We start from the raw sequence: 12,114 nt of genomic DNA on the forward strand, positions 1-12,114 counted from the left end.
GTTTCATAATTGATTTAAATTTATTCAAATGAGACCAAACACAATTATATCTATACATGTTTTCCTCAATAACAATAAAACGTACTTGCCAATAAAAATATATAATCTATTTCAAACCTTAACTCTATATAAGCGTTACTTTAACCATGTACTGTCAATAATTTCATATTTTCTATGATATTCAAAAATTAACATCAAGTAATGATTTTGAAAGTACAGGACTTTTAAATTGAGAAACATTTACACCAAGATGCGTACCTTTAAAAGTAATTTGTTATCATTTCGTTTCTATATCCGTATTTAAAAGTTTCTTTACGTAACAGCAATGTTCCATCATGTGATACAGAAATGTTGCAACATATATGATACCGGTCACCATGGCCCAATTGTTAAGGCGTCCGCCTCGGGATCGGGAGGTCGAACGTTCGAGCCCCATGGGGAGCGTTCGTCCGGGGGATGTTTGTCATGGGACTCGTTCCGAAAAGGCCGGTTCGTGAGCCTCGAGCTAGTTAAATGATGGTTACCGACTTCTATCCGCCTGGCGCCTGGCATAGTGGTAATTGTTGGGAGGTAATTGGTACGCACAATAAAGGTGTCTCATAAGCCAAATTGGCTGGCCCTTTCAACATAATAAACAAGACCTTTATTTACCTTTACCTTTTATAAAGCAGAGTTTGTTATCCTTCGCAGGTTTAAGAAAATAGTGTATCATAAGCAAACAGCTCTTAAGATATATGTATATGTCTTATACAAATGCTTCAATATATTCATTCTGCTTATTTTCTTACTTTCCATTTATGAAAAATAAATAACAAAGGTGAGATTTATTTCCTTTTGTTTGAAAGGCCTATAATGCTGTCAAAAGAACTCTTTAGAGACAAAAGGTTTTACACAACAATACATACTACGTTACATATACAATATTAAACACATCAACAAAATTAGAATGTTTATACACCTTCCTTATTTCGTACAACAGTCAAACATGTGTTAAAGACCACCTCTGAACAGAGACCACCTGGCTCTATAGACCGCATGTTTTGTTTCCCATTTTAACATTTACAGTGTATTTTAACCTGTGAATAAAGACAACCTCCCGATAAAGACCACATTTTGGCTCTCCCAAGGATGGACTTTATAGACAGGTTTGAGAGTAAATCATTCATCGATTATGGAACTTAATCACTAAATGCATCTATCTCTTCTAAAACCGTATATCAATACATTATGTTAAGTGTGCAATTGCATTCTAAAAAAATATCATTAAGAAACGCTTTGTGAGCGGTACCCATATGACTGTAAATACCATTTGGTTGTTTTTAACCAAACAGTATTTCATTTATGTAACTGCAGGAAGTTAACATAACCAGTGTTCTTTGATTTTGTACAAGTATTAACCTGTTGCAAGTAACTGCCAATTTCTCCACATATGGATGACGCTTTGACATAAGACATAATGTCTTTTATAAAATCATCACGGAAAACATGCCTAGCCCGGGTCTTGTGTACAAGTACAATGATATCCTTTCACCACAGGTTAGTATACTGAATTGTATTCAAATACTAGTATGGTAATGATTTTTATAGTACTGAAGCTATGGTTTTATATTCAATCAATATCTCAGAAATTCATTGTTCTAGTCAAGCTTTTTTTATCTCTTTTAACGGATACCATCTTCGGCTGTGGAACTAAACATTAAAATTTATATTATGGCTATTCACTTGTACTTCGACAAAATATATTGAAGTATTTGTAGCTTTGTTTTATTTCTTTTCAAATTATTTGCGGCTGTTTAGAAGCTACGGCCAGTAGATTAGACATTTTAACCAAACTCAGATATTTCGGATACATCTTAATTTATTTCAGTTCGAAGTCATACTAAAACATGAAAGAAAACTTTTCTGACCTCACAATTATAAGATAAAACCATTTATTATATACCTATATAAATTCTGTCAAAAATACGGCTTGTATTTCACAAGAAAATATGAACAGGCAGAAAAATATCCGCTTTGTACCTTTTGTATTGTATGTTGCCGGACTACTTTCATTTGACAGTTCAAAAACAGTGCACATGAAATCTTCTCTCAGTTCTAATTTAACGTCGATAAACATTGAAGATTTCGTTCGATAACAAAACAACAGATTCGGCTCTCGTGAATTTTGCAGGGACAGATCACACACGGCGCTTGCGCGCCTTTTGAGATCCGATCTTGAAAAATCCACTCGAGCATACAGCATCCCAGATCAGCTACTATTATATTAACCCTGCTGTATCTCCTTGCCGCGAAATTATAAAAATTAAACATTCACCAGGTACATTACTAAATTACTGCTCTATGGACTAAGCTAAGAAATAAGGTATTTGCGCTTTGTCAGATTATATTGGCATCATCTACATAGCTTTCTGTCACTACACTGTTAGCATCTTCTTTTTCACTATCGTTTTCTTCAAACATGAGAGCTTCTAGCATACGTTCTTTAAAGTTAGGATCATTTACACTAGCTGTGATATAACTGTTGACATATTTCTTCAAATTCTCCGGCATCTTGTCCACATCAATCTGGCCATATGAGAAAAGCAACAGATAATTACTGCTGCTTACAACAGCTTTGGTAAGAATGGTGGTCAATATGAACTGGTTGACGTCATCTTCCAATATTTCGTTTGAAAGGATGAAGATCACGTGCTTTGCTTCGTCAAGTTTAGGTTCGATACCGAATCTAATATCTTCTCCAAATACAAATTCATCCTGAAGAACGCACACATTCCGATTGTTTTGTCGAAGAAATGGGATAACCTCGTACCTAGTTAATTGGTGTAATTCTTCTAAAACATCGGGATAGACAATATAAATGTCATGTTTTGCTTCCGCAAGACTTTTTTGCACAACCGTTGAAGCGACATTAGGAATATTTTCGCATAAATTGATTTTATCAACTTGATTACTTTCTATGCAATATTCTTCAAGATCGTTTTCTCCCTGGTTTGGATCTAACTGTATCCTTGATGACATGAGATATTCTATGCTTTTGTGCATTAGTGTAGAATCCATTTTTAAATATCTGCCATTTTTTATATATAATTTCATGCTTTCCTCAGTACAGTTAGCTTTTATGTCCTTATCAACAATAAGAATAATAGATCCAGGGATATTTTTCATAGCCCGTTCAGAAGCGAGTCTCCATAAGGTTAACATTAATTCAGAATTTAGACTTTGTATTGTCATACAAAATATAACTCTTCTTGATTTGTTGATAAGCTTTTTAATTCCTTCTAAAAGCGTGAAACCAATTACAGGATCTTTGTACATATCTGCTACTTTATAACCCGATTCTGATAAATATATTTTGATGTTATTTTCAACGAAGTCTCCATCATTTTTGTCATAGAAAACTACACAGTCGTGTTTGACGTCATCTGGATTATCAGCAAAGCCGTCACAAATACGGATTCCAAAGAACATATAAAGCAAAACTCTTATAGTAAATCTCTGGAAATAGATGGTCAGTGACAGGACCGTTATCACGAACAATATGGACCCGATTACAACAGACGGAAATATAACAATTCTCGGTGCTTTTATCTCGTTGCATACAAAAATAGAATCCGGAAGGTTTATAAATTTGTTCACTTTCTTGTTATTGTCTGTACATTTAATGATGTTCCAGTCTGTGACAGGACACAGTCTATCGTGTAACCAGGCCCTCATCCATCTTGTGTAACAGTCACACAGAAATGCATTTCCTGTTAAGGATATTCTACTGATGTTCGTATATTTAATTTGAACTGGGAGCGATGTCAGGTAATTGTTTTCTAAGTTTAAACTGACCACATTTTGCAATTTTGTTGCTGCTAATGGTGATATGTAAGTCAGTTTGTTTTCTGAGAGGTCAAGCACAGATACGTTTAGCAGATAATCCCTTGGCTCAAGTGTAAACAAACTGGTGTTCTTGAACCACAATTCCATACGACCCTTAGGCATTTTCAATGGTAAAGTCAACATGCTTATATTCCTACAGTCTACAATCAAACTGCTATTGTCGTGTCTGATATAGCAGGCACACAATATGGGACAGTCTGTAACATTGACTGGGCAGTAAACTTCGCTTTCGGATATATTTGTTACTAATCTCCCTTGTAGTTCTTGTGGATACATACAAGTCCAGTCCATCTTTATGCCTAGCTGCTGCTTCACTTTATGCAACTGACAGTTGCATGTAAAGGGATTTCCGTCGCCTTTGATATAGAATGATTTAAACAATTCCAGAAGATTTAAACCTGGCCTAGGGTTTTTGATATTTAAATCTAAAGGGATATCTCTAATCTTACAAAAAGATAGATCAATCTCCCGACGTTGTAAAGGAAGTTTGCCAACTTTGAAAGTGGGGTGAAACTTTTCTCGTTCAGCTCCAGCTTTTAAAATGCCATATAAGTGTAGAATGCCAACGAGTTCCGCAATATTCTTACCTGTTATACTGCTTCCATGAAGATCAATGATTTCTATCTGTGTTCCGTAGAATGGCATAACTGGGATTGTCTTTAAGGGATTTGAATGCAAATATAAGAACATAAGGGAATTAATTTGTTCTTTCAGAAAGTATTGCGGTAAGAACTGTAGTCGGTTGTTTTCTAGATGTAACTCCTGGAGATATCTTTGGTTTTTCAGTAGATTTGAATCCACTGAGGACAGTAAATTATTAGACAAATCAAGAAATAACAGTTTATGCTGATCTTTAAAAACATGCTCTGGAAGATTGATAAGTTTATTGTCTTTCAGATGGATGCCTTGTATTTCGGACTGTTTTTCAAAGAGTAATTCGTTTATTTCTGTAAGGTTGTTGCTGCTAAGATCCACCTGATGCAGCCCAGTCACATCTTTAAACATTTGATTTTCATTTACTTTAACATCTACATTGTTGATGATTACCTCCGTTATATAACCACTAAAACGTAACATTGTCCTGGTGTCAAATTTTGAGTTGTATATCCCAATCTTGGTGGTAACTTCCGTCTCACTAGATAGCCCAAGGACATCTTGATCTGCAGTACCAACTTTCGAGTATATCCATGGAAACGTCATTCGTGTCGAAAGGTCAATATTTTCCAGCTGCAGCCATTGAAGCTTTGGGAAGTTTTTCACCAAAGTTTCTGGGTATATACTGACATGTTTTATCTTGCATGCTTTTAGTTGAAGAATACTCACTTTTTCAAAGATTTCTTTACAAGATTCCCAGAAAAATTGAGTCAAAGTCACGTCATCGCAGTTAATATTTGCGGTAACTATACGTATGTGTTTGCTGAAGAGACAACTTATTCTATGTGACGGCGCACGTATCATGGAATCATTGTTTTGTGTAATAGACCAAATATTTCCATATTTAAGAAACAAGGACAACTCGTCCAAATACACATCACACCTCGAAACCTCTAACGCAATAGCTATTCTTAGCTTTCCAGCATCGTTCATGTTATTTGTTATAAAATGTAAAGCCATGTTTTTGTCACAGAAAAAGTTGTATTCTTTATGTACTAGTACTTCAGCTTCGTCTAAATTTCGTTTAGAAGTCTTTTCAAACGTATACAAACGCGTCTGTTCATAGACAAAATCCAGGTCAATTGAACAGTTGTCCTGATTCCCGATCAAATAGAAAAGCACATTACCGTCTGAGGTAATATTTAATCCATTCAAACTTTTCTTGCGGTCTAAATCTGAGCTGAAAACACATGGCTTACTTCCTGCAACGCTCATGTAGAAATAAAATGCTAGACAAATCAATATCATTTGCCTCATCGTGTCAGTTTGTAATCTCCAAACAAAGTATCAAATTTACAGGTTTTGAAACTTTGAAATATACTTATTACCCATTTAAATTATACTTTAATTAGAATTAATACTACCCATGATTTTATAACGTATGTGTGTAATGTTATTATTTGTCTCCCAATAGGAACCATGATATGTTCATAAGCTACTGTCTGGCTCAGATAATTTGTCCTCAATTTAAAAAATACATCCTTTTGCCTATGTTATGGATTTGTTTTGGTTGAAACCAGAAATAGTAATTTATAAAGTAATTCATTTAAATATAGGTATATAATATTATAGTATTATATAATAATAATAATAACAAACTGACCTTTGATATGGCACTGAGGCCTTTCCAGAATGTTTGGTATTGATTACCTTAAATAAAACGAATATTCGACTTTACGCTCTTGGTAGGATAAGCCGAATGGTAAATGTATGATAAAAGATATACGTTTATATTCTATAATGTTTAAAACAATTGAAACACCAAAAAGCACTTTGATTGTATGCCAAATTTTGATGTTTAATTTCCTTCAAAGCTATGTAGATTTATATTGTTTTAAATATTTGCTTTATGACGTCCTCAAATTAAATCATCGTGCCGTGAAGAAATTTTAGGAAGTAACGGACGGCATTTTAATATTCGTAAGTTTTTAGACAAATAAATTAATACATGGTCTGAGACCACCAATTAAAAAAAAGTACAGGGAACTCACTAGGAATATGGTAATTGCATACCTGGGAATAAGGTAATGTTTTTTCCGTTCTGATTGGTCAGTCATGTAAACAAACCCAAGAAGTGATTTTATTTTTCAAAATTATAATTTCCTACTGAATTTACAGTATTTTATTATACATTTTGACAAGATTTGCTACATTTTATGTGTATTGAAAAAAAAATGAAACAAATTTATCCCGCCATGCCAACGGTGTAATCAAGAAGTCATCTCATTCGCACGAAAATTACTTAAATAAAGTATCACTATTTCATATGTTTTTCGTCTGATATTTTGGTGGAACTAAGATAGTTCTTGAAAAGCATGTGATTAATATACATGTTTCGATTTATGGAAGGCCGTACACACCATAATGTTATAATTGAAGTCTATGGGAAAACAACTGGTGGTCTCTAACCATATAATATTTCTATATAAGAGTGGCTTCGGTTTGCCGATATTCCGACCACTTCCGGTAATGACTTGCTTGTATTCTGGCTGCTTACTTTACCACCGCAGAAAGATCAATAAAAACTTGATTACATGAATACCTATAAATAGCAAGGACGTAAATGTCTACGTCAATTTACGTCCTAGTAAATAGTAGCTTTATGTTGGAAATTCTCATGTTGTCGTATTGCTTGATGCATTATCACACTGTTATTATGTACCTTACTATAAATAGCAACAAAAAGCCGTTAAAACGGTCATTACGGCCGCTGTTGACGGATCCGTAATAGAGCAGTGTGCCTCACGCTCACGCACAATATTGATAATGGCCCCGGTAACCTGAAAGGCAACGCGTTCTGACGTTGACGTCATGTTTTCTTACTATTTTTAGTAATTAATTAAGGTGTATAATAAAGCAGTCTAATGATTGACAGAAGTGACATCAGGATCTTTTTGAATTTTAAGATATCTTTCATAATTTCAATTTTATGGCCAAAATATATTAGCTGTGTAAAATACTGGTCTGTGCAAAATTGTATGCTATCTAAGACATCCTGGAAGTTGTATAACAATCCATCAACAATTTAAGTCAAAATTTTAAATTTTAAAATTTGTTTGTGTCCAAAATATGTAAATTACCCTCAAAATCCCTTTAATGATAAACTGAAAACTAGTCAAGAGATCTTGAAAATTTATTACCATCATCGGGGTTCTTTAGAATGGTGTAAGATTTGAACTGTTAAAAGAGAAATCACGGAAAACTTGTGTTACGGATAAGATAGATCAAACAGTATGCATTAAATATAGCATAACTAATAACTAAAAAAGGAGACGTCATTGAGAGCAGTATATATGTATGCATTTTAAACGAGGACTGGCCAAAAATCCTGAAACTGCAGCGCTTTTCTATAGAAGAGTCATTATTCTTTCATAGAATGTCAGTCATTTACCTACTAGTGATTGTGTTCACAACAAAATGGCAAATAGCCAATCTGATTAAAACCATATCTTGTAAACGCTACTTACATTTAACGAAGATCGTGTACTTTAGTCTGATTAGCAAGTACCATCGGTGCGCAAAACCAGGAAGTAGCATCACATAAGAAATAAGGTATTGACGGGTTGAAAGGGGTCAATTAGCTATGTTCTTTACCCCCACTTCACGAAAAGAAAAGAATGGTTGAAAAGAGAATCGGATGCGGAATGTTACACTTTATTTCTCGTTGTTTAAGAAAATATAAAAAAAAAATTGAAAAATACTAATTCTCATGTAAAATGTTCTTCGCATGAGCTAAACTAGTTTTACATGGAATGTCAGAGAAACGTTAAGTTTGCGATTTATCTGGTTTCGTTTCATGTTTCATAAGATAACTGAGATAGGGTGACTAGTTTGTCTTTTTCAACTGAGTTTAGCAGTGTAATATGGCAGCCGCTCCTTTTAACTAGTTTCTGCAGTACAATGATGTAAATAAAGAAGTAAATTGAACTTATGCTTTCTGACTACAAAATCTAAGTTTCCCATATTATAGAAGTAGGAAGTACAAGAACAAAGACGTAAGTCCATGAAAAGTTGAACAAGGTTATGAACAAGACTGCATTGAAATAACAGTAGATACCACGGTACAGAAACGGTAATTCCCAGTAATTTGATAATTCTATGTCGAATGCAAAACCACAAGAATGTCGGTAATTCATTTGGTTTAGGCGTAAAAAAATGTTTGTTTCCGGTATCCCGACCTACCCTACATTCTTGGCCCGACCCTAAATGTTTTTATGACCTTGGAGATTTTTTTTAACTTTTTAATAAAAAGTTGCAAAACTGCACTTTCGCTATGCTTTAAACGTGGTCAGTGAAGTTAGAAATCAACTTACTGATGCTCTAAAGGCATAATCCCCTTATTTGTATTTATTTTTTGACACAAAAACAATTTCCGAAAAGTCTCACTTATTAAAAAGAAATCAAACAAAAACAATTCCCGACCTACCTACCCTAAATTTTTGGAGCATGTCAATGTCATTAAATTTCCATGAAATGCGCGGGAATGTCTTAGTTGTTTTTTCACGTTGACTTCATTTCCATTTGAACTATCCATTTTGGGGCCGTAATACGTTTACGCTTTGTCACGGAACGCGCATATATAAAAAGGTGTTATAACAGCACGTGAGCGCGAGAATCTCTTGTTAAACACCCCCGAACACTCCCATATTTGGTCATTGTGTTTTAATTTTTAAGGAAACGTACATACAAAAAAAATATTTTGATATGTGTTCGTTTAAACAAAATATTTTAATCGGAAAGTCGTCGGTACAAAGTCAGACCTGTCTGTCGATATTTCGGCCATCTCTGGCATATTGGATTGTATTTTGTCTGCTAACGTTACCAGAAAAGATGAATGTACGAGGGATGTTCGAAATGAATTGCTTATTTCTATCTGGAGACTTCAAATTTCAAGTTAGCCCAAAAGGGCTCATTTCATGCCCTCGAAGTACTCCCCGTGGCTAGAAATGCAAAGTTTCAGCCGATGTATCCACTTCTTGAAGGCGTTACGGTACGCTGATTTGGGCACAGTAATAAGGTACTGATGAATGGCAGATCCAAGTGCCTGTCGGGACTGGTATTTCCGCCCAGCAAGGAATGATTTCAATTTCGGAAACAAAAAGAAATCATATGGGGCAAGGTCTGGGAAATACGGGGGGTGAGGCAAAACAGTTACTTTTTCTTTCTTCAAAAACGCCGTAACTATTGCGGAGGTATGAGCGGGGGCATTGTCATGTAGAAGACGGACATGTTAAAAACCAGTGGCAGGGCGTCGTTTCTGATAATACTTTTTCAGTTTCTTCAGTACTACGTCTTTGTAGTACTTTCCGGTGATGCTTTTGCCCTTTTTCACCGGCACTTTTATTGCGACTCCTTCACTAGAGAAGAAGATTGCATACAAAACCTTCTTTGCACTCAAAGAACGTTTGGCAATTATTGGGTGTTTGCTGTGTTTAGTGGCCCAGATCTTATTGCTAACCTTTCTGACGGGCTCAAAATAATGGACCCAGGTTTCATCACCTGTGACGACATTGGCAAACTGCTTTTTGTCATATTTTGGAAACATTTGAAGCAGCTTTTTGGCCACTTTAACCCGTTGCCTCTTTTGCTCATCAGTCAACAGATGTGGCACCCATCTAGCAGAAATCTTTCTGACTTTCAAATGCTTCTTCAAAATAAGGTGAACCGTTGATAGTGATATGTCTACCTTTCGTGCAATATCACAAACTGTAAATCTGGCATCTGCTTCAATGATTTCCTTTATTTTGGAAACGATTTCTTTACGAGATGCAGATTTTGGCCTACCTGATTTCGGTGCATTTTTGTTGGACTCTACACCAGACTCAAATTTCTTTTTCCACCGCCGAACTGTGTCATAAGACACACAAGAAGGTCCATAAGCAGTAGAAAGTTCAGTCATCAGCTGCTTCAAAGAACAACTAAGTTTTGAGCGAGCTTTGATGTAAGCCCGTATTTCATCTGTCTTGTCGACGCTTCTACCAACCATTTTTACTACAGTGGTCAATGATTGCGTGTATTCAAATGGCAAATTTTATGTCTTACACTTAGTCTAACATGTACATTTATACACCGTTGTGTAGGTATTGAATCACCCTATACAGGTAGGTATTGGTTTTTATCGTGCCCCACGTGGATATCGTGCTAGAGGACAATAAGCAATTCATTTCGAACATCCCTCGTAAGTTCAAAGTTTCGGGCTATATTAGTTTTATATCTGCCAAACCTCGATCAGTAGTTTTCGTGAATTGCGGCTTTAATTTTAAAGACCCGGATATATGATACACTAGACTTACAAAGTCTGTTGATTCCAAGTAATCTGTAACAAAGTTTATTTCTTTCTTCATTATGACAATGATAATTTCTAAGAAAACACTTTTCTTTCTAGGCTCATCTCAGAGAGATAAGAGATATTGTAAATTTCGTTCAGAAAGTTGTATTTCAGAGGATTTTATGACAGAGAAAATTTATTTTAAAGGACTCTTACGACTGATGCAAATCTAGCGATACACATGTACAGCATTCTAATGATTATAGGAGTGGTGGTAGGATCTTTTTGAATTTTTAAGATATATTTCGTAATGTCAATTTTATTGCCAAAAATGTATTAGCTGTGTAAAATACTTGTCTGTGTAAAATTGTACATGTTATTTCTATGCTATCTAAGGCATCCTGAAAGTTTTATAACAATCCATCAACAATTTAAGTTTAAATTTTAGATTTTATGACTTTTTGGTGTCCAAAATATGTAAAATACGCTCAAAATCCCTTTACTGATAAACTGAAATCCAGTCAAGATATCTTGAAAATTTAAACAGCATTTATTACCATCCTCAAGTTTCTTTAGAATGGTGTAGGATTTGAACTGAACTATATTCCATATTAAAAGAGAAATCACGGAAAACTCGTGTTACGGAAAAAGGTGAACCAAACAGTATGCATTTAATATAGCATAACTAAAAAAGGAGACGTCACTAAGTAATGTATGTTTGCATTTCAAAGGAGGATTGGTAAATATTCCTGAAACTGCTGCGCTTTTCTATAGAATATCTAATAAACGCTATTTACATTTAAGGAAGATCGTGTACTTTAGTCTGATTAGCAAGAACCACTGGTGCACAAAACAAGGAAGTAGCACAAAAGAAAAAAAAATGTTAATCAATTCTATGTCGAATACAAAACCAAAAGAATGTCGGTAAGGCTATTTGGTTTATTAATGACGGTTGGTGCAGTTCAATAAGAGAATGACAAATCAAATAAATCTAACACAAGGAAGTCTTTCGAGGGTTTATTCGTATTTCATTTTTGTTTCGTTGTTAAGCTTAAAGTGAAGCGGACGCAAAACTTCAGACCTGACAGGTAAAAGATGACAGGACGAAAGGGGTCATACGCCAACAAAGTAGCTAATAAACTGGTTATGTAAACTGCCTGCCATTATGAAACTGAAATACTGCTGAAAATCAGCACTAATGTTGAAGAGGTAATCACTGTGATTGGCCAAATCACTTTTAAAAACATAAGCTATTTTACTGTAACAATATGTGGCATCTGAAAGTACAATACAATTAACATTTACAA

At 34.8% G+C, this 12,114-nt stretch overlaps 1 protein-coding gene across 1 annotated transcript; it reads right to left on the minus strand.

Moving 5' to 3' along the window:
• Nucleotides 1–617: 617 nt before the first annotated feature.
• Nucleotides 618–5,835, minus strand: LOC128550055 (protein toll-like). The gene has a single exon (XM_053528006.1). It carries the CDS (start codon nucleotides 5,794–5,796, stop codon nucleotides 2,377–2,379), a length of 3,420 nt encoding a protein of 1,139 aa, XP_053383981.1. The 5' UTR covers nucleotides 5,797–5,835; the 3' UTR covers nucleotides 618–2,376.
• Between the last annotated feature and the right edge of the window lie 6,279 nt (nucleotides 5,836–12,114).

Source organism: Mercenaria mercenaria, chromosome 17, assembly GCF_021730395.1.
Source record: "Mercenaria mercenaria strain notata chromosome 17, MADL_Memer_1, whole genome shotgun sequence".
In the NCBI taxonomy this organism is placed as follows: Eukaryota; Metazoa; Mollusca; class Bivalvia; order Venerida; family Veneridae; genus Mercenaria; species Mercenaria mercenaria.

Excerpts from the sequence above, each read along its gene's own strand:
- LOC128550055 (XM_053528006.1), bottom strand. The coding sequence starts at position 5,796 with ATGAGGCAAATGATATTGATTTGTCTAGCATTTTATTTCTACATGAGC.